Source organism: Ahaetulla prasina, chromosome 3 (genome assembly GCF_028640845.1).
Source record: "Ahaetulla prasina isolate Xishuangbanna chromosome 3, ASM2864084v1, whole genome shotgun sequence".
NCBI classification, from domain to species: Eukaryota; Metazoa; Chordata; class Lepidosauria; order Squamata; family Colubridae; genus Ahaetulla; species Ahaetulla prasina.
Genome location: NC_080541.1, coordinates 161,964,444 through 161,988,525, shown reverse-complemented (window position 1 = coordinate 161,988,525; position 24,082 = coordinate 161,964,444). Strand labels below are relative to the sequence as shown.

At 39.5% G+C, this 24,082-nt stretch overlaps 1 protein-coding gene across 1 annotated transcript in view; it reads left to right on the top strand.

Annotated features, from left to right (window-relative positions):
* PDE4B (phosphodiesterase 4B) overlaps positions 1 to 24,082 on the top strand; it is a 304,494-nt gene that overhangs the window by 28,146 nt on the left and 252,266 nt on the right. The window contains exons 2-3 of the mRNA XM_058177096.1: positions 9,892 to 10,001; positions 11,500 to 11,729. Of these exons, the coding sequence (XP_058033079.1) occupies positions 9,960 to 10,001; positions 11,500 to 11,729 (272 nt within the window). The 5' untranslated portion in view covers positions 9,892 to 9,959. The remainder of the gene's footprint in view (positions 1 to 9,891; positions 10,002 to 11,499; positions 11,730 to 24,082) is intronic.

The following is a 24,082-nucleotide window of genomic DNA, read 5'->3' as shown; positions in this document are numbered from 1 at the left end:
CCCCTATCAAAAGAGCCTCACATTCAACAGTTCCTTCGGGGGGCTGCTAATATCAACCCTCCGGTGGTACACCGTTTTCCAACATGGCGATTGAACGCAGTACTCAATGCTCTGACCAAGACGCCATTTGAACCACTTAGGGACTCATCTCTCCGGTTTATGTCGCTCAAGGTCGCTTTTCTTATAGCCGTTACCTCAGCCCGTAGGATATCAGAACTGTCCGCCCTGTCTGTCCGTCAGGACCTGTGCAAGTTCTTCAACGATAGAGTAGTGCTACGACTAGACTCTACATTTCTTCCTAAGGTTAACAGTCAATTCCATAGGGCTCAGGAAGTTGTTTTGCCGGATTTCTGTCCCAATCCCAAGCACCACTTGGAAAAAGTTTGGCACACTCTTGACGTAAGGAGGGCGTTGAAAATCTACATTGATCGAACAGCGTCGTTCCGCAAGACGGAGGCTCTCTTTGTGTCGTTCCAACCGCTCTCTATGGGTCAGAAGGTGACCAAATCGGTTCTGGCAAGGTGGATCAGGGCGACTATTGCCACAGCATATGAGAATCTGTCTCTTCCGGTTCCGCGCAACATTACGGCACATTCGACCAGGAGCGCAGCCTCGTCGGCCGCTTGGGGCGCACAGGCGTCAATTGACGAGATCTGCAGAGCAGCGACGTGGTCCACCCCGTCTTCGTTCATTCGACACTACCGAGTGGACTCCTTTGCGTCGGCCGACGCGGCGTTTGGCAGACGAGTCCTGCAGACGGTTCTCTCTCAACAACAATGACAGACTGCCATCATCCCTCCCGGTAGGACATTGAGCTTGGGTATGTCCCATTCCTGACGGCCGTTTTCCCCGACTGAGAGAAGGGAACGTTGTCTTACCTGAACGTCCCTTCTTAGAGAGGGGAAAACGACCGTCAGCCCCACCCAAGGCGACTGTCTAAACGGGCTTCGGGGCGGGAGGGCACTAATTCTTTCTCATTTCAGTATTACACGGTGGCCTACACTTGAAGCCTCGCCGAAAAAGCTGGAAGGAAAGAGAAGGCGGGGGCTATGAGCAACAAGTTAAAGACTCGGTCCAATCAGCAACGAGGAGATTTAACCCATTCCTGACGGCCGTTCCTGACGGCCGTTTTCCCCTCTCTAAGAAGGGACGTTCAGGTAAGACAACGTTCCCTTTCATGATTATTTTATTCATAAGCAGAATTGAACTTTCGTTTAGCAATCATTCCACTTAATCACAAAGTTGCTAATTCTCATTGTGGTTACTAAATGAGAATCACTTGTAAGCAACTTGTTATGCACATTATGCTTATTGCTATTTTGCAGATATACTTTCTATTAACCTGTCTGGTCACATGTATATGAGTGGGGATGTGACCAAATAGGATAATGGAAAGAGATTTTGCAAAATAGCAATAAACTTACTGTATTGTATGAATGAGATCCAGTTTGATGCAGTGGTTAAGGCACCATGCTAGAGCCTGGGAGATCATGTGTTTTAATCCTGTTTTAGGTGCAAAACCAGCTGATGGACTTTGGGCCAATTCACCCTCAGCCCTAAGAAGGAAGGAGGCAGGGGGAAACCACTTCTGAAATCTTGCCAAGAAAATCGCAGGGACTTGTCCAGGTAGTTGCTAGAAGTCAAGGCTGACTCAAAAGACGCATACATAAACACACATAAGTTGTATTGAATGAGTCTTTATTGAAATGTAGTTGTACACAATATATCCGTGATGGCGAATCTATGGCATGCGTGCCAGAGGTGGCATGCAGAGCCCCCTCTGTGGGCACACTCACTGCCCATCTGCTCTCTTCTGGGTTCTAGCGCGCCAGCTGGTCACCAGCATGCGCGCATTGGAACATGGAAGAAAGCAGCTGGCCGGTCCGCATGTGCGCCGGACCAGCTGGCTGGCGCACATACGTGTGCTGGAATCCAGAAGAGCAGCTGGCTACCACACACATGCGCACCAGCCAGCTGCTCTCTTCTGGGTTCCAGTGTTCTGATGAGTGCGTGCACATGCGTGCACACACTCCAGTTTTGGCACTTGGTGCCGAAAAGGTTAATCATCACTGCGCTATACAATGGAACTTTAAACATAGGTATTTAAAATTTGCAAAGTAAATGAAACAAAGAACACAAACCAGACAAAGGGTCAGAGAGATATTTTGCCACCAATAAAACTGAGACAAAATAAAATGTTAGACTGACCTTTTGACATAGGATGTGGGTACAGAAAATCCTTGCTTACAGACCACAATTGGAACCAGCAAGTCTTATTTTTATTTTTTATTTATTTATTTTGTCACAGTATATATAAAGCGTAAGCTTGAAATAACTATACAATATAAAAGTATATATATAAGTATGTAATGACTACATTAATTGGATATAACTCTGTCATGAAGCGCTGGATTACTAAATGAAAAATCACATGATTGTGACAAATTTGCAATATGACTTCCACTTCTGTCATTAACAATTATTAAACAAGACATCATGTGATTGCAACTTGTGATTTCACCTCTTCATTCTTCATTAATTCTGCTTGTTGGAAGACAGTTTAAGCTTGCAAACATGTCTGTAGGAATGCATACAAGTCTGTGCCTTGGAATCTGTTTAAAATGTGTGCAAACTGCTATCAATCACCAATTCTAGGAAACAGAAGCTTTTTATTTAAACTAGATTGCTTCTACCACTTCTCTCTATGGGCCTTTCTCTTCTATTGAGTTAAAATGTTGTCCACTCATCCTTACTTTAATATACCTGCTACCATAAGATACTTACTCCTGTTGCTAATTTCTATCTGGTCTTTTCTGCATCTGTTCTGTTGCAAAGCACTGTGAAAATGGTATTGCCCTGCTGGATGAATTTCTCTTTTTTCATCCTCTTTCAGTATATCATCAGCAAGGAACAAATGAAGATACTTCGGCAAGGATGGCGAGGGCCTAATTTCAAGAGTCTGTTTTCAATTTCTGTGTTTGTCTGTACCTCCTCTAATATCTATCTTCTTGAGATCTCCCAAGATATGGGAAATAAAGAAATGTGTATAAAACTGACAAAATTCTTCCAGAGAGGAGGAGAGCACCTCAGATTTATCATTCTTTGCAATGTCTCAAAATTATGCTGATTATGCTCTCAAGAGAAATTATGCTGTCTCAGATGATGCAATTTTTGGAACTTTAACTAAAACTACAACATTATTCTGGGGTTTTTTCCCCAGCCATTTATTCAACTGTTTATGTTTTTACTGCCATATTTCCATTTTCTGGTTATGATGTCAAACACAGGGGTCCCTAACCCTGTGTAATAGAACAGGGGTCCCTAACTCCTGGTCTGCAGCACATTATTGAGCCTTGGCCTATTCGGAATTGGGTCGTGCAAGTGGCTGGCCAGCATGTGCGCATGTGTGTGTGCAACTCAACTTGTGTGAGTGGCGGGCCAATAGGAACTGTGTGTATGTGTGCCCGCCACTCGTGCAAGGGCTGCATGTGCGCTGGTGTGTCTGGCCAGTTTCCCCTTTTCCCCTGTGCCGTTGCCGCCAAGCTGCAAAGGTTGACGACCAGTGCAATAGAATGTAGAATAACAGGTTGGGAGGAAACTTGCAGGTCTTCCATCAACCCCAATGCTCAAGCAGGGGATGGATACACACACACACACAGAGTACAAAAAGCCCTATATTAAACCATGACTTTAATATTTTCTGTGTCTCGTTGTGATTTGCAAAGAAGTGTTCAAAACATTGTGAACAAAGCAATGGGGAATTGGAGAAGACGTCTGCTACAACAGATAAATTATAAAGCTTTTAAGAAACATTGTAAAGAAGCAAAGCAAAACTGGCAGCTATATGAGCAAAGGTATCTTTTAGTGTTCTTATATTTACATTATTTAAAACATTGTTGATTATGATTAAATTTACCATCTGGTTTATTTGAGATTTGGTACAAAAAAGGAATAAATACTGTGTTAAAAATTTACTGCTAAGAGGAATATTTATGGTAGATCAGGATTATTTTTCCTGGATCCAGCTTCTTGAAAGCTTGGCATGTTTTTTTAGATAAAAGCCCATGTTATGCACAACATTTTTGAAGACACCAGAAACCTTTCAATTATTACACAGAGATTTCTAGGCCATTACATAAAATATTGTTTTCTAAGCATTCTAAGACAGACTGTTCCTGTCTGTAATAAAATCATAATGCTGTCATTTCTGTCATATTTAATACAGAATGAAAACTGTTCTCCTGTCTTCAAGTAATTGGAGTAGAAAGGCATCCACAGCCAACTTACTGTATATACAAATACTGTTATAAATATCAAATTAGACCTTTCATCTTTCTCTGCTTTAATTTTTGTTAGCTTGACACTGTAGGTAATGCTTAGTATTTGGGATATGAGATTTTAATACAAATTATGTAATTAGGTATTATTTACTTCTTATATTAGTGTAAGGTTTTCTAACTTGTTTGGACCTGAGAGGTTTCAGTACATTCTCATAAGTATATACAACACCTTTCAATTATTTTAGATCATGTTTCAATCAAAGTAATCAGGGAAATAATTCTACAAAGTATCAGACTGAGATCTTTCTCCTTCTGCTACCAAGATCCTTCCTAATAATGATATGAAGAATTAGACCTGGCATTTCCTTGCAAGCAGCATGCCTCACAATGTAAATACAAATACCACCCTATCTAACAAAGTTAATCAAATTTTAATATGTATATGTTTATTGCAGGTAGTGCTATATTTTCAGGAATATACTACACTTCCAATATAGCTTTTAAGAAATCCACTTATTAAAATTAATAGAATAGAATAGAATAGAATAGAATAGAATAGAATAGAATAGAATAGAATAGAATTTTTTATTGGCCAAGTGTGATTGGACATACAAGAAATTTGTCTTGATGCATATGCTCTCAGTGTGCACCAAGTCAAATTCCTTGTATGTCCAATCACATAATACAACTCTTAAAGCAGCAGCAGCCTTTTACAGGCTCCCATAAAAGCATGAAAAAGCAGGCTAGCAAATCTATGCTGTGTTTATGTGTGGGCTGAACCAGTTCTTCCTAATTATTTTCAAACTATACTAAACTCTATGCTATAGAGCCCTGATGGCAAACATATGGCATGCGTGCCACAGGTGGCATGCATAGCCATATCAGTGGGCACGTGAGCTTAGCTCTGGCACACATGTGCGTGCTGGCCAGCTGATTTTTGGGTCTTCTGGGCCCACTAGGAAACAGGCTGTTTCCTGTCTCCAGGGCCTGGGTGGTGGTGGGAAAAGCCCGTTTTTCTCTCACCTGGCTCAAGGGCCTCTCTATGAGTCTGGGGAGGACAAAAACGGAGTCTCTGGATGCTGGGGATAGCAAAAAACATCACTTCCTGTCCAACTGGAAGTCGGCAAATGGGCAGTTTCGGGCCTCCAGCAGTTTTGCCCTCCCCAGACTCATAGAGAGGCTCTGGAGCCAGGTGTGAGAGAAAAACGGGCCTATCAGGCCATCGCGTGCCAGGAACAAGGGAGGGAGGGAGGGTCATGCCCAGGGGCAGGGCGCATAGAATTTTGGGTGTGGGCACGTAAGCGTGCAATTCCCCTGCCCCCTCCTCCTGGCACATGATAGCATAAATGTTAGCCATCACTGCTATAGAGTAATAATTTTCCATGAAGAATTTCAGTACAGTAACTTTTAGCACTAACAAAGCTCTATACTTCTATCATATGGAATAACTATAATTACTACTGGTGAATAAAGTAGTTGCTATATATTGTGCTGTACATTGGGTGGCATGATGGCTCAGTGGTAAGACGCTGGATTTGTCGGCTGGAAAGTCAAGAGCCCAGGTTCAAGACCCAGGTGCTGTGTGATGGGGTTAACTCCTGTTCTCACCCCAGCTCCTACCAACCTACCAGTTTGGAAGTATGCAGATGTGAATAGATAAATAAGCACCACTGCAATGGGTACGTAACAGTGCTCCGGAGTGCTCATGGAAATGTTTTCAGACAGCGCTGATTCAATGGTCTTGAAAGGGAGAGAAGCACCAGCTAGCAGAGTAAAATCAGCAGGGATTCCTTTACCTTTTTATACGTTGTGCCATCTATATGTTATTTTGATTTGATCCATGGAATATTTTAGGATTTCTTTGTGTATCCTGAAAAATCTGTTCATGAAATTTCTTAGCTCAGTTTTTGACTGTTAAGAGATGACTGTATATCTCTACCTGACTGAAATTCAGTCTCTGGCAAAGCAATATGTGTGCATCATATTCATATGCCAAGCAAAATAACTTCAGGGTACATCCTGCACTATGGATTTTTTTATTTCTTTCCTTTGTCTTGAGTAGCTATGGAACACATATTTGCAGGAATGAGAGCAAATCTGTTCCCAGAAGTAAAGTATAGAGTAAACACTGTTCGATATTGCCCATTAATTCTTAGAATTTGTATATTTGCAATTTGTGCCTTATTACCTGTGACTCAGTACCCTTGAGTTTAAGTTTGCATGCTTTCACTTATAAAACACATTGTAAAACACATTGAATAGAAATTCTTCAGGCAGTTTTTAGTTTATCAGAATCGTCTAATTTCTAATGTTTATTATGAGTAATAGAAATAGAATGCTTGTAATCAGGTTTAGTACCAGAGTGATATGAAGACTATGGACAGTTTCAGTCAATGTCGGCTGATAAATATACCTTTTTTTATGTCTGACTGTCTGATGCTACTGTTTTTGTGAAAACTGTAGTGGTTCTACAGCGGATTATTAGCAATCAGAGCTGCAAAATAAGATGCTCAGGAAGCTGAATTTTTTCCTACCCTCTTTATACATTCATTTTACTGCCTTTGTAATCTGGTGGGCACATGGGGAGTTAACCATAGATGAAAATCCTAGGCAGATTTACATGACTCAGGAAGCCATGACTGAAATAAGTAAACCTTTAACAAACTATGGGTACTCCTTTTCAATTTAAATCAGCTGTTGATCCAAGTTCACACTGTGTGTTATTCATAACCATACCATGATTTCATACTCTGCAAGAAGTAGCTTGTCCTTACCTATTAAAGAAGATCCATTAATTATACAGAGTTTCTGACTGTTAAATCATTACTATTCCTGGAAAGGTGGGGGGGGGAACCCTGGAGAACTGCTCTGCCCACCTGTGAATTCAAAAATAACATCAATTGTTCTTCTGTGTCAATGATGTAAGAGCACATGAGACATCTTCAACTGTTCTGGTCCTCATTTGATCAGAAAGTTGCTGTTCAAATTTTATAAAGTTTATGCAGAAGGAATTTGGATTGCTAATGCATGCAGAGTGTCTGAATGATTTAAAACAATTTTGGTTTCCCAATTTGATCTAAATGCATTAGCAGTGACTCATGAAATATTATCAATTATAAAATATGCTTTTCTTAATTTGAACATTTTTTTAATGGGCAGATAAAAAGGTTGCGACTAAAGGAGAATATTTGTAGCTCAGGGTTGACATAAGGGGTCCTTGGTGCTCTCTGAGCTTGCTTGTTTTATTGCAGACATGCTAGCACTGATGATGTTACCTAGTTTGGTTAATGAAATGTCTGAAAGGATAAAAATGTTTTAATGTGGATCTTATTTGCAAGAACATTGAAATAAAGAGTTGGAATACACTATGTTAAAAAACTACTATGTAAGAAAGTAATACTAGGCATATTTCTTACAGTCTTACTGTAATTTAGCATTTTATGTGTAAAATTTTACAGTTCTATACTGTTAGTACAATATAGAACTAACACTGCTAAGCTGGAAAAAGTGGGAAATTCTTTACTTTTTTCTTCCTTTACCCCTCATAACTTTAACCTTAGACTGTCTATTGTTGATCTCACCCCATTCCTAAGAGGTCTGTAACTGGCTTGCATATGCACACCTACGTGCCTACCGTCCCTGTCTTACTGTCCCCATTTATTTGTATCCATTTCCTGTGTTCATAATCATGTTTATACTTATATCTGTTATCTTATACATGCTTGACAAATAAATAAATAAATATTAATAATAATATCTTATCCTTTCACATGGAACATCCAATGCCACAAGTTAAAGTAGTTTCCTCTTTATTTATGTATCCAGGCAAAACTTTAACATACGATTGTCATGGGCTACGTATATGGAATCTGGGAGATTTGATTGAAATTCAAATCTCTTCAGCAGTACAATACTGCCTAATTGAGTTCAGTTTTTCCAACTCACATTATTCTTTAATAGCCATTTGCTAGTGTAGCTACCACATTTACACCAGTTGTAACTTCTAGACTTTTTTCTCAGGTGCCCCAAGATGCATTACAATGTTAAAGATGGGAACATATAACTAATAGAAACCCTAACTGATATATTTGTAAACCTGTATGAATTTGGTGGATCAGCAGTTAAAGATGCTGAGCTTATCAGCGGGAAAGCTGCCATTTCAGGTTTGAGACCTGAATGCTACACAATGGGGTGAGCTCCCATTACTTGCCACAGTTCCTACCCACCTAGCAGTTTGAAAGCATTTAAATGCAAATACATAAATAGATACCATTTTGGTGGGAAGATAATAGCTTTCCATGTGTCTTGGTGTATAGTCGTAGTGGTCACATGACTACAGAAATGTCTTCAGATGATACTTGCTCCCTCAGGTAGTAAACAGAGAGGAGCACTGCCCGTAGAATTGGAAGCAACTGGATAGGGAAAAACTTTACTTTTATGAATAATTTCTCATTAAATCAATTTTAATTACAGTCATAATTCAGTTTAAGGAGGGTGAGATATAGTAATTATAAAGCATAGAAAATACATCAGAGTCTAAAATATTATGAAAAATTAGAAGGTATTAAAACGGAAAGTAGATATAAAAAGAGAAGTCTAAAATAATCTAAATGGAGGGGAAAGAACATTAAATATAATAAATCCATTCTCCAAAATCAATCTATCTTCCCAAAAGAGTCCAGATGAAATAGTTTTCCAGTTGAGTATAATAAATCCATTCCTCAATCTTCTTCAGTCTTCTTAAGGGAAACCATTTATCATTCATCCACTCAGTCAGTTCTAAGTCTGTAATGTCCATATTTCTGTCAGTCTTTTCCACCGAATCTGCCAATTTCAAGCCAAGTTCCTTTTGTAAATCTGGTTTAACTGCAGTTACTTGGATCTCGGCATTCTTTGTAGCCATTATTATATTGTCAAACTTTTTATAAATGTTTTCAGATTGGGTTTGTATGTTAAAAAACAGTCTTTGCTTAAATGTCAGCTATAGTGTCTTGTCTGTAAACTGATATATTATTTGCTATCTTGTAAGCTGGTAACCGAAGATAAGACAGCTTTTCAAGGTCGGGAACAAAGAACATTCATGTAATTTCTTCAGAGTAAAAAAAAAATGGATCAAGAAACAAGGAGGAAATTTTTGGAGTATTTCAATACAAAATTAAAAGAAAATTTTAAAAAATAAGCTCCAAACTTTGCAAATTAATAAAATGCAAAATCCCTGTAGGTGAAAGGGCAATATAAGTATAAATGAAATCAAGATACTTTTCATTACCCAAAAATGCACTGTGTGTTTACAGTTATCTGAAAATTGTCTTGGGTTATTCTTAAGTGCTCCCGTTGGAATCCAAGAAGTAGCACTGCCAAAAAAACAGCCTTGGCAGCAAAATCAGCAGATCCTTGGCAGGAGAGAAAAATTCTACTGTTCAGCAGCCATCTTGGGGGAGGATCTCCGAGGAATATTTTTCAATTAAACAATACTTACCTAATAGAGAAAATATCATGTTAATGATAACATTTCTACCATTCTTGGTAATGTACAAGCCAGACCTTGTTTCCATTCTTAAATTTGAAGACAAATACTGAAATATGGTTTTCTTCTTCCTTTTTTGACCAGGTTTATTGGTTAGGCAGAAGCACAATTGAAAAGGGTGCTTATAATTGAAGTGATTTTCTACTACCATCATGAAGAAAAGTAGGAGTGTAATGACTGTCCCTACAGAAGGGGTAAGTATAAACACACATACGTCTGTCTGTCTGTCTGTCTGTCTGTCTGTCTGTCTGTTTCAGATAAAATATAACTAATCCTGTATTGCTGTTAGATATTTACAGGTAGTTCTCAACTTACAATAGTTCACTTAATGACCGTTTGAAGTCACAACATCACTGAAAAAAGTGACTTACGACCATTTTTCATACTTATGACCATTATACATCCCCGTGGTCATGTGATTTACATTTGGATGCTTGAAAACTGACTCATATTTATTTTTGTGGCCTTCTGACAAGCAAAGTGAATGAGGAAGCCAGATTCACTTAACAACCATGTTACTAATTTAATAGCTGCAGTGATTCACTTAACAAATGTGTCAAGAAAAGTCGTAAAATGGGGCAAAACTCATTTAACAAATTTCTCACTTAACAACATAAATTTTGGGCACAATTGTAGTCCTAAGATAAGGACTACCTGTATTAAAACTTTAATGTTGATTATATTGATGGCTTTTAACTTGTATGTAATGTCTTACAGTGATTCTGATGCAGAACATTGTCCAAATATATATTCATTGAATTAATTAATGCTTTGTGAAGAAAGCATTAATGAAGAAATCAATGCTTTGTTATTGTTTTAAAGAAGAAGCAGGTGTAGTGTTTGAAATATGGTTATCCCATAAAATCTTGGCATTTTTATTTCCAACATTTTAATGATCAATAACAAAGAATCTGTACATAATGTCAACAATTTAGCACCCTATACAAAGTTTTTTTTCTGATTTGCATGTAACTGAAATTAAAATTTTGTTTTTGCCCAGTGTATATCTCTTTAGATATACTATATTCAGTGCTTCCAATTTTGTTTTCTGTTAGCTCAATTTGGGCAAATCTTTCTTGTCTTTTTCAAGCCCTTTTAGTCAACATTACTTTCTTACTGTTGTTGAAGGTTATTGCCTCCATTCCAATGGGACTCTTTACTTATATTTAGCTGAAATACTGTTTCTAATCATTCCAACAATACAACCATATTCAGTTTCAATATCTTGGCTGTTGCATGGAAAGAGAGATGTATGTGTGTATAGACACTGATAATTCTTACATCCCAGTAGTACAGTTTTCATTTAGTGCCTGAATAGGGTTCCAATCCTAGTTGGGATTTGCAAAAGCTGAAAGGAAATTTTGGGAGGACATGGAATAAATTAATGCTTTGTTGAAGAAAGAAAATAATTTATTATAAAATTAATACTATAACCTATTGAGTCACATGTGAGAGTTAATTATGTGCTTAACATTTGCATTCAGACTAATGGTTGAATTGCAGCACATTTCCTTTTTCCTTATTTGTAATTTTTCTTTTTAGTGTGAAATTTAATGTTTATTTTAAGAATCTCTTGTATAGGAACTATGTGTGTTCAATTTTGTAATTAAATTGTGATGCAATTCTAAATTTTTATATTTAGTTTTATAAAATTGCTTCTTATATAATTCAGCTTTCTATTTGTTCTTTTAGATTGCTAAAGATTATTTAGAATGTCGTCTCAGCAAGTCTTATAGTGCATCCAGCCACACTCTTGGCATAGATCTCTGGAGGGGAAGAAGGTGCTGCTCTGCTAATTTACTATTACCACCGTTATCTCAACGACAGAGTGAAAAAGCAAGAACACCAGATAACATTTCTAGACCCACAACTTTGCCCTTATTGACGCTTCCTAGTATTGCCATTACTACTTATCAGGATAGGTAAGTTGCATGTTTAAGATTTAATCGTAGAGCTCTCTTCCTAGTATTGAAGTTGTAGACATATTTAATAGGGGCTACTCTACTATAGTGATTTATTTTAAACAAAAAGTCATTTTCCTAATACTGAACTAATCATGATCGGAAATACATTTTTCAGTGTGGCAAGCATAGTTTTTTGAGCATGTCATGAGTTTTCTATAAAATGGCTACCACAAATAGGTTTTGCCTAGCCATGGACCTCAATATTCATTTATCAATCTATCCATGACATTTTTTATAACCTTCTAGGATGTCTCTATTTTACAGTTTTCTTCCTCTTTTGTCTTTCTGATTAGCTGGGCTCATTTCCCATTATTGGGTCTAGAGACATCTAGTAAATAAAGGAGGTTTTAGAGACTATTTATTTATTTTTGCAGCATGTTACCTTACATGTTTTTTAAAACAAAAATAAGATTCTTTTTCATGAAAGTCATGCTGTATAGCACATCTGATGTGTACAAAGTAAGGTGGCCACAAGCAGAATATTGATAGGTATAAAGTTGCTTCTTCTTAGTTCAGTAGGTTAGATTTATATTTGGTTCACAATAGGTAGAAGAATTATTTCTTATTATCTAGTAAATCTTTTCTGCTTACAAATGATGGCAATTTTACTAATTCTTCTACCTGCAGTCCTCTTTTCTACCCCCTCCCCAATTGTTCTGAGCCTATAAAAACACAGGAGATATGCAAACGGTAACAAGCACTGCATTGTATGAATGCATATGTGTGCATGAAGAAAAAGAGAAATTATTGTTTCTTTTACACAATAACATTGAAGTTCAGACATTTGCTTGTATGATTTAAGGAAGACTATAAACATATTATGAATGTGTAATTATATAAAACTATGCAGAGAAAAAAGCAAGAAAGGAAAATAATTAAATAGTATCTCGTGATAAACTATGGCACATTGATGAAATCGTTATTTGATTCCAGTGAAATATGTAATAATGATTAATAACATTGTGAATTTGAAGAAATCATATGGCAAAAAGTCCTGGTGTTGTGATGGAGATTACTACCTCAACAGATTTTTATTCCTTTATTGTGGACCAATTACAATTTCCCAGGACTTTGTGGTCAGATTCCATATTTAATTTTAAATGTATATCCCATGTCATGGCCACCTGAACTCATCAGGAATTAACATATTTTGTGCTGATTCTGATTGTGGACACGGCCATTCCTGACTGCAATGCAGACCTGATCATCCTGATGGAAAACTGATCTAGAAACATTACTTCAAATATAAAACACCATATGAGGATAGCAAGATCCACAGCAAACTGCAATTATGCTAAAGTAATAACATGATGTTTAATGCAAATACATAAGTCACAGAATGTATGTGATTATGTCCTTGTGCATGTTATTTAACCCAGATGCCCATGTATGAGGATAATACAAAGTGACACATGGGAACATATTCTGACTTCGTCATTTTAAGACTGTGGAACAGATTGTGGATAAGAAGTTTAAAATATTCTTATGGCAGAGATGCACAATATGCAGCCAGCCAGATTATCAGGCCTTGTTGTTTTCTCAACTTCTGTTCTCCACTTGCCACAGGGTTCCAATTTCATATGGTCATATACTTTTTAAGGTGATTCCTTGAGAATTGGTTAAGATGTAAAGGCTGCAGATCACCGTAAATCTACCTCTGTATTAAGTTTTAAAAAAGTAAATTCAAGGTAAAAATACACTTTTAAGATTGTTTTATGTAAATGCCTTTGACATGTATCAAAGCGGTTTGTCTGTTTCTTGACTCAAAGGAAAAGTTTCTCACTCCTACTCAGGAGGAACATTAGCACATTTCCAGGGCAGTGTACTAGTTTGTACAAAAGCAATCAGTTTGCAATTTTCCTTGAATTTCTTTAGTACACTTTTGACAGTTTTTTTTCATAAAGTTAATAGCATGTAAAAGAGAGTTTTCAATAATCCGGGGAAAAAACAGAAGGAAAAGGTGCTGGGTTTAAACTCAAGAGAGTTTGAAATATAAATACCTTACACCCTCTTCATTTTTTTATGATGTTCAATTTCTAGACCACTTTTTTTTTTTTATTCAAAAAGTTTTACAAAAAAATTTTCCCCCCCTTTCCCCCCAACCCCTCTCCCTTCACAAACCCCCTCCCCCCCTGGCTTCCCGGAACAAACACAAGGTATAGTTAAAAATAAAACAAACATATGCTAAAAATTTTTTTTCCCAAAACTATTATACCAATTCTCCCTCTCTAGCTCTGACTTCCTCCTTACATAACCAAATCCTTCAAAAAATTAACAATAAACAGTAATAAAATATATAAATCAGTAGAACAAATTAATCCTAAAATATTTAAAACCAGCTAAAGCATAAAAATCCAATCCAGTTCAGAGAATATCTCCCTTATAGCTTCTATAACCATATAACCATATAATTTCCCCAAGTCTTTCTTACATAAGACCTTTCAAGAATATTCTATTTAAAATTCAATACAACAGATTATAAAATTTATAAAATTTCAATAGAGAAAATTACAATATTATTTAATTAATTACAATATCTATTCAACTTTAGTCCTTCCTCATCAAAATCCAGTATATCCAAATATCTAGTCTCTTATAATCACAAATTGCCTTTCGGGACACTAATATTTTGTCTATTAATATTTTAAAAACCTTGTTTCAAAAATAATACTTTTGTCTCTTGCCATTTTTTGGTGCATTAATCTCTGTCTTTCCTTCGTTGCTCCTTTTAAAAGTCAATCACAATATTTCCTAGTAATTCCTTATGTCCAGAAATCCAAAAATTACTGCCGTATATTCCATCAGTCCAAAAGAGAACTCTTGGGAAACATTAAGCTTGTGAGTCTTTTCCATTTGAGGACAATCTCCTGTAGCACAAATTCAGGCAGCTCATCCAAACTATTTAAAGAAAACTTCTTTAGATCACCTTGTTTCTTCACAATCAAATCTTCATATTTATCCACTTTTATTTGTATGTCCTCCATTCCATTTTCCGAATAATTGCACTGGTTAATTTGCTCCAAACTCTCATCCAAAACGTCCCCATTTTTTATCAATTCGTATTTTTGAATAATTAAATACATACTTTCTGTGTAGTCCTGTATAAAGTCACGAATCCATTCTTCTGAAAGAACCTCCTTAACAAAATTCCTGCTGAGAATCCCCTTGTAAAGTACTTAAACAGCGTAATATAATCCAACAGTCCACAGTCAAACACAATAAGATAAAATCTCCATTCAGTTTCGATTCAACAGCAAAGCTCCCTTTGATGTATCGCTCTGCTTTCAGTTTCTCTAAAACGAAACTGAAGGGGGGGCGGAAGTCAGAAAATCAAAAATACTTGCAAACCAATAATTGTTCCTCACACTCGTTCCGCCTGCTTTTCGTATCCACAAAAAGAAATCATTTGCTAGCAGAAGTGGACACCTTCCTCTTTTCCTGCTTTTTCAGGAGCGCAGAGAATACTGGAGGTGGGGGAGGGGTAAATAAGGGGATTCGACCGTTCAGGACTTTGTATTACAAAAACAAAGCCCCTAAAGGAATCTACCAAATTCCTCCCCCTTGCTCTGTCTCTCTCTTTCAACCAGAGAGGGAAATGAAGCCGGGATCAGTTGTTAAATCCGGCTTTTACCATATTCAATGCGGAGTGCCATAAATTAGCACCCAGCGAGAAAGGTGGCGCCACCCAGAAGCCCTAGACCACTTTTTAATAGGTAAAATGAAAACTTTATTTCAGTTTATTATTCCAAGTAATACTCTATATCCTAAAAAAATATCCAAACTTCAGTGTTTTTCTGTTTGGATGTCTCTTACTGTCTATAACCCTGAAAATAAATTTGTGTCAAAATGTCCATACTCTATCTTGTATCTTTGATAGTATGAACCGAAGATTTTTGTTAGATGACTTAAAATGATTTCTATTAAATGAAAGTGATGTCTTGTTGCAAAAAAAAGGAATAGAAAATTTGTTCTTACAACTTCAGAATAAACAACAACAAAATCATGCATTTTAACTTACATTTCCTAACAGATTATGTTTGAACAGCTTGTCTCCATGTTACTCTTTAATCCTTATAGGTTTCTGTTACTCTGTGAAATGGTCTTTAAACACAATACTTCTGTGTACATTTTAAAAACTCAAAAACATATTCAACTTAAAGATATATAAGATCCAGGCAATAAAAATTAACGAAAGTACTTAACAAAATTCCATATGTGTCATGTGGGTGGTTAAATATGCTTTTAACAGTCTCTGTGTTAGAAATATAGATATAATGAATTCTAGGCTAAGTTTTATGATCAATTTATTTTATGATAACATTTGGCATTAATTTACAGGAATCTTAGGTTACAGGAAATTAGACAAAAAGTTCAGATTTTGATACATTATTGAAAAACACATTATTGTAATAAAAAATGAACTTTATATATAATTATATATAATATAATTGCTTCATCATCATTATAAACAGGTTTTTGGGGAGATAGCCATATGCAAAAAAAATTTCAAGTAGTTTTTAAAATGTATTTGTGTACTTACCTGAAAAAGGAGAAAAGGGGAAAACTCCCCAAAATTAACATATTCATATATAAATCAAAGCTAATATTACATATACTCATTTTACCCAGTTAAACTATTAAAGTTGAAGTCATTTATTTAACAATAAGAGAAGGGGAGTTTATATGAATGAGATATGCAGTTCAAGTTTTTAAATTGTTTTCAGCTATGATTATCAATTTGAATTTTATACAATAACATACTTGTTCAAATGCAAAAGAAATATTTAGATCAACTATAATTGCTGAAGATTAGTAACTGAATGTGCAATATAATATCCATTTCAATTGTTTTTCTGCTAATTTTAAAACTATTAGTCATTGAAAGTTCATTAACATTTGCCAACTCAATTAATCTTGCAGACCAAAATGAATCTGTAAAATAATTACTCAAATGTATCCACTATATCATATAAGCACATTATGTGAATCAGTGTTAGTGTTGAAAATGATATCTTCAGCAGCTAGCTGAACATTTTTATCTAGATATTCAAAAGACACTAACATGATCATAAAGTTCAAATCTGAATTAGCATGCTATTACACAGCCCAACTGTCTAGTAGCTAATATAAAATATTGAGAAATCCATGTTCGCAGAAATAATTGGACTGTAACAGATTTCAACTTTTTAGGGGTGTCAAATATGCCAATTCCAAGATGGTATTTGAAGGTGAATTTCCTACATACAAAACTTCCCATTCATTTTTCTGAGAAAGAATATATGCTTTACAAAACAATATGAAACTGTAAAATTATTTTCTGTCTCTAACAGCTTATAATATCTCTATCTGCTTTATCTGACCCTATACGAAAATAATTTGACCTTTAAATTTACTATGAGAGAGAGGGAGGGGATTATGTGTATGTGTGCGTGTGTGTTGGTAAGAGTTTGGAAGTACTATGCCATTGCCTCCTTCCTAGGGCTTCTTAGGGCTGCGAGAGAATAATTTGGCCCAAGCTGAAACAAACATCATACGGTTTGATTGTATTCATAGAGTTAGAAGGGACCAATTAGGGCACCAAGCTATAACCCTTGCTCAGTGCTGGTATCCAAAATAACACATCCATAACATGTGGTTCTTCAGTCTCCACTTGAACATATCTGATAAAGTGATTATTGGCTCTAGTGTCAAACTATTCTCACTTTTAGAAAAAGTGTGTGGTGTTTATTTTTCATTTTGAAAATCCATTCAATTGGAAATTGCTATCCTTTAACTGAAATTAATTATACTATATCTTTGCTCTGGAATCATGGACAACATGTTTTGTCCTTTCGTGTGACATTTTTCATTATTGCTTTCTTATCTCCTCTCAGGTCTTCTTTTCCAGATAACACATACACATTTCCAACAATATCTCTTCAGAACTTAATTTTTAGACCGCCTCCTTCTCTGAAATTATTCTTTAAGAATTTTTGAGTGTGGTTCTCAGAATCCACACAGCATCTCACAATGGACTGAACATAGCACAACAAAATAAAAGATACTTTCCATAATTTGAAAATTATATTCATCTTAAGGTAATCTAAATTTATATTTGCCTTTTTTATAACCAATTGTTCCGCTGCCTTGTACTTACTTTGCAGCCAACTACTTTTCCAAGATTTATTTTTTTTTCAATTTCTTTCATCAATTCAGCCATTTCTTATCCCGCAATCAGGTATTCTAATTTTGCCTCCTAAGTTAAGAATACTGATTTATCTCTGTTAAATTTAATGCTATTGTTTTCAGTCCACTTCAGTTTAATGCTGAATATTATTTCTGTCATCTGGAACTAAGCATGCCTTATATCCCTTTATTCAAATAATTTCTATAATTACTGAAGAGTAAAAAACTGAAAGGAAATACATTTGTCTAGTCAGTAAAGGAAGCATTGATGAGTACTCTTTGAATACAGTCTTTGAATCAGCTATATTCTATATAACTGATTCAATTTTAACAAAGTATTTGACCCCAAACTCCTGTGACATTCTTATTTGTATGATTGTGAAGTAAAAACAAGGTAGGGTAGCAATTAAATGAACATAAAATCACAATCATATAATAAGAATAAAAACTCCATAGTTTTGTTTGATCAAACACTTTGCTAAAATTAATATATATTATATTTAAAGCAACCTCATAATCTATAAATGAAGTTACCTAATCAGAAAAGGAGAATCATTGATAAGTACATTTTGAACAGATTGCTTACAATGTGATTTCATATTGATCTATTCTAGAATTTTCCTAGTTACTGATGTCAAGTCATCTATTCAGTTTGTTCTTTGCATTTCTTTCTTTAATTCCTCTTGGAGTTCACGTGTTCCTCTTAAAACCTTCATGCATTCGTAATGATCAGAAGTGAAGCCACTGCAATTAGCTGGAGCATATCAGAGAGATGTATTTATCTAACTGGCTAGTTGAACTAATGCTGATGATGAGTTTAGCTTGTATACTGAGCTTGTCAAGGTAAAAACTATTCGATGCTTCAGGAATATGTTCAGAGGACAGTAATACATAAAGCATCTCTTTAAGCACATATGAACAATTCTATTTCTGTTTCCTTCCCCCAAGAATTGAATAGAATTGAATAGAATTTTTATTGGCCAAGTGTGATTGGACACACAAGGAATTTGTCTTGGTGCATATGCTGTCAGTGTACATAAAAGAAAAGATACCTTCATCAAGGTACAACACTTACAAAACTTAATGATGGTCATAGGGTACAAATTTAACACTTATGATACAACACTTAATGATAGTCATAGGCTATCATAGGCTAGTCATAGAATATCATATCATAGGATATCATAGAATATCACAGGATAGTCATAGGATAGTCATAGAATATAAATAACCAGACTGTTTAGCACTAAGGGCTTGATGTTTGAATTTCTGAAGTGCAGTATCCAAAATGTAAATAAGTGCAGAAATAATAGCATGTCATTCAATGAAATTGCTATGTTGTGGTAGTTTGGGGCCTAAGAAAGATATTAGGATGTCCTTATTTCTGGGGTAATTTGCATTTGCATCTTTTCAACACAAGGACTCTGTACTCTGTGGCGGCTCTGTGGCTCTGTGGTTCCCTCGGCGGCCCGGCGGCTCCCTCGGTGTCCCCCTTGGCCTACCTGGGGCGGTGGTCGCGGCCGCGGCAGGCGCTGTATGACCTGCGGGTCTGGCGGCGCCGGTGGCGGCGGAGGCCTCCCTCAGGGGCTGAGGGCCTTTTCCATCGATGCCGGAAGGGGCCTGGCCGGACTTCTTCCCCTTGGTCTCTGGCGTTTCTCTCGGCGTTTTCCTTCGGCCTTCTGTTGGGCCTTTTGGTGGGCCTTTGGCCGGGGTGATGGCTGCGGCGGTCGCGCCTGGCCTCCGGATTCCAGCGGCGGCAGACGACCTCCCCTATTCCCAGGGGCTGAGGATTTTCTATCAACGTCTGAGAACTTTTTCCACCATTGCCAGAGATGAGGAGAGAGGAGAAGATTGGTCGCTGAATGGTAGTTGCAAGGGGTCGGATGTGTCATCTGGAGGGTTCGGCCCGCCGAAGGAGGAGTTGGTGGCGAGGCTGGCCCTCTTTTAGACCCTCTGCAGCTCGGCCTAAGATTGTCCAGGGTCAGGCCTGAGGAGCAGGAGGAACCGGGTATGGAGTTTTTGACATCAAGGCCCAAATTGATTTTAACACCATGGCTGAATGGACTGACCTGGAGGAGAATGGCTTGTTATCTGGACCTGGGGAAAGTGGGACTGTTTGGGTTTGGGGGTAGAATAACGGCCCCACGGAGTCCTGGAAGTCCATGGTCCATCTCCCCAGCCAGGGAGCCTAGTTTTGTTGCAATGACATTTTGACATCTTGACCGGCTTGGATGGACTGCTGACCGTACTGTACTTTATTGATGCGAAGATTTTCAACTGCGGACCTTCTTGCCCTGCGAGATTCCCCTCTCTCGCAGGTCTGGCCCTCCACACTATCGAGGGCACATCTCGAGGACGGGTTTTGGAACCCCGAGAGCTGGTATGCGAAATCTAGGAGGCTTAGGGGATTTTTAATGAACTGTTTTAATCGTTTTTTACTGGGGAGTTTTAAGGGGAATTTTAAGGGGGGGAGGGAAATTGACGGGTTTGGTTTGGGGGTGGATGGGTGGGGGGGGGAACCCATCAGGGAGGGAGCTAGGTCCACCATGTGTTCGCGGCGGTAACTTCATAGGTCCTAGGGTTGTGGAGAGGGGTGTCGTTCCAGTTTATCAGGGTTGAGCTATTACTACGGTAAGTGGGAGAGGCAGATATGACGGAAGGGGGGGCCACATCAGGTTTCGGGGGCTCGCCCTCGCTGTTTACGAGCGATTGCATGCTCCGGCCCCCCAGGATTTTCCCGTGACCCGAGTGGCCAGAGTGCTCGGGACCTGGGCCTTCAGCTGATGTTATGCAATGCCAGGTCCGCGGTTAATAAAGCCCCCCTGATTTCAGATCTTATTCAGGAAGGGACCGCGGACGTTATGGGCATTACCGAGACCTGGTTGGGCACCGAAGGGGGGGTCCCCCTAGTGGAGATGTGCCCACCAGGTTTCCGAGCATTCCATCAGCCGAGGGCCCAGGGTAGGGGTGGCGGGGTGGCGGTTATTATTAAGGAGAGTCTTGAGCTGAGGGAGACCACTGTGCCTCAGATAGCTGGGTGTGAATCCCTCTACGTGAAGTGGGGTCGTAGGACTCAGGTGGGCTTGTTGATCACGTACCTGGCTCCTTGCTGCATGACAACAGCCCTGCCTGAGCTGTTGGAGTTGCTGGCCGGGTTGGCAGTTGAAACCCCTAGACTGTTAGTCATGGGGGATTTCAATTTGCCATCAGCTGGCGTAGCATCCTCGGCAGCTCAGGAGTTCATGGCTTCCATGATGGCCATGGACCTGATTCAATTAATTGACGGCCCTACCCACGTCGGGGGAGGCACCCTAGACTTGATTTTCATCTCTGGCCAGTGGTTGAATGATCTGATTTTAAATGATTTAGTTGTCGAAACTTTGTTATGGTCAGATCATTTTCTCCTCCGCCTAGACTTTCTGACTGCTACCCACCACCGCAGGGAGACGGAACCAATGCACTGGTTCTGTCCCAGGCGCCTGATGGACCCGGAGAGGTTCCTGACGGAGCTTGGGCCGTTTCCCGAGCACCTGGCCCACGACATGACTGAAGAACTAGTTGCGGCCTGGGAACAGGCCGCGGCTGGAGCTTTGGACCGTGTCATGCCTTTGCGGCCTCTGACCCGGTGTCGGTCTCAACCAGCTCCTTGGTTCTCCGAGGAGCTGAGGGAGATGAAACGCCGGAGAAGACGCCTAGAGAGTGTCTGGAGATCCAGCCGTTCTGAGGCTGACCGGACACTAGTTAGGTCCTATAGCAGGACCTACCTAGTGGCACTGAGGGATGCGAAATGTTCCTACGTTTCCTCCCTCATTGCGTCGGCAGATAACTGCCCGGCCGCCCTGTTTCAGGTGACCCGCTCTCTCCTCCAACAGGAGGGGCGGGAGGATCCCCTACAAGGGCGTGCCGAGGAGTTTAACGGTTATCTATACGATAAAATCGTTCAGCTTCGGGACGGATTGGATCAAAATTGGGTAGATCCAGGCGAGGGTTCCGAGACCCGTCTTGTTGAGGTGGTTTGGGATGATTTTGATCCTGTGACTCCCGAGGACATGGACAGGTTGCTGGGTAGGCTGAATGCCACTACATGTTTACTGGATCCGTGCCCCTCCTGGTTAGTACTGGCTACTCAGGAGGTGACACGAGGCTGGCTCCAGGGGATTGTAAATGCTTCTTTGCGGGAGGGGGTCTTTCCCGCTGCCTTGAAAGAGGCGGTGGTGAGACCCCTCCTCAAGAAGCCTTCCCTGGACCCAGCTGTTTTAGGGAATTACTGGCCAGTCTCCAATCTTCGCTTCACGGCGAAGGTTGTAGAGAGTGTGGTGGCGTGTCAGCTACCCCAGTACCTGGATGAAGCTGTCTATCTAGACCCGTTCCAGTCCGGCTTCCGGCCCGGATACAGTACGGAGACAGCTTTGGTCGCACTGGTGGATGATCTCTGGAGGGCCAGGGATAAGGGTTACTCCTCTGCCCTGGTTCTATTAGACCTCTCAGCGGCTTTTGATACCATCGACCATGGTATCCTGCTGCGCCGGTTGGAGGGGTTAGGAGTGGGAGGCACCGTTTATCGGTGGTTCTCTTCCTACCTCTCTGACCGGACGCAGACGGTGTTGACAGGGGGGGCAGAGATCGACTCCAAGGTGCCTCATGTGTGGGGTGCCGCAGGGGTCGATTCTCTCACCCTTCCTGTTCAACATCTATATGAAGCCGCTGGGTGAGATCATCAGTGGCTTTGGGGTGAGATACCAACTGTATGCTGATGACACTCAGCTGTACTTTTCCACCCCGGGCCACCCCAGTGAAGCTGTCGAAGTGCTGTCCCGGTGTTTGGAAGCCGTACGGGTCTGGATGGGGAGGAACAGGCTCAAACTTAATCCCTCCATGACGGAGTGGCTGTGGATGCCGGAACCTTGGTACAGTCAGCTGCAGATGCGGCTGTCTGTCGGGGGTGAGTCATTGGCCCCGATGGAGAAGGTACGCAACTTGGGCGTGCTCCTGGATGGTCGGTTGTCCTTTGAAGATCATTTGGCGACCGTCTCCAGGAGAGCTTTTTATCAGGTTCGCCTGATCCGCCAGTTGCGTCCCTTCCTGGACCGGGATGCCTTATGCACGGTCACTCTTGCTCTCGTGACCTCTCGCCTGGACTACTGCAATGCTCTCTACATGGGGCTCCCCTTGAAGAGCACCCGGAGACTTCAGCTAGTTCAGAATGCGGCTGCGTGGGTTATTGAGGGAGCGGTTCGGAGCTCCCACGTAACACCCATCCTGCGCAGACTGCACTGGCTACCTGTTGTTTTCCGGGTGTGCTTCAAGGTATTGGTTACCACCTTTAAAGCGCTCCATGGCTTAGGACCAGGCTATCTACGGGACCGTCTACTGCCGGCCTCTATCTCCCATCGTCCGGTGCGTTCCCACAGAGAGGGACTCCTCAGGGTGCCGTCAGCCAAACAGTGTCGACTGGCGGCCCCCAGGGGGAGGGCCTTCTCTGTGGGGGCTCCGACCCTGTGGAATGAACTTCCCCTTGGACTTCGACTACTACCTGACCTTAGGACCTTTCGCCGCGAACTGAAAACCTATTTATTTCGTATGGCTGGACTAGCTTGATTTTTATCTTTAGATTTTAATCGAATTTGATGGGTTTTTAAATTTTTGTAATTTTATGGGGGTGTAAGTTATTTTAATACTTGGGCTAATTTAAATCAGTTTTTTAAGGGTTGTTTTAACTATTGTGTATATTTGTATTTTATCTGCCTGTTCACCGTCCTGAGTCCTTCGGGAGAAGGGCGGTATACAAATTAAAATATTCATTCATATTCATATTCATACTCTGTTGAAAGCAAGTATGGTCTTCTGTGATTGTACGATGACAATATGTTCAAGAGCTGTACAATTTACTTTAGTGTCTGCTACAGGGCATTTAAAACTAGAACTATACTCTTTTTTTTAAAATGCTGAACATCTGTGGCACTTGTGGATGGTCAGTTTTCCATTGGCAGAATCTCTGCCTCTGTACACTATGCCTCCTTGCTCCTAGACTTCAGGAGATAAGACAGCTTGAAACATTCGTAGCTTCTTTTTCATAGGAACTGATGGTCATACAATTAGACAAATGCATACACCCCTAAGTAAGAATATTAGAGTAGGCAAACTGT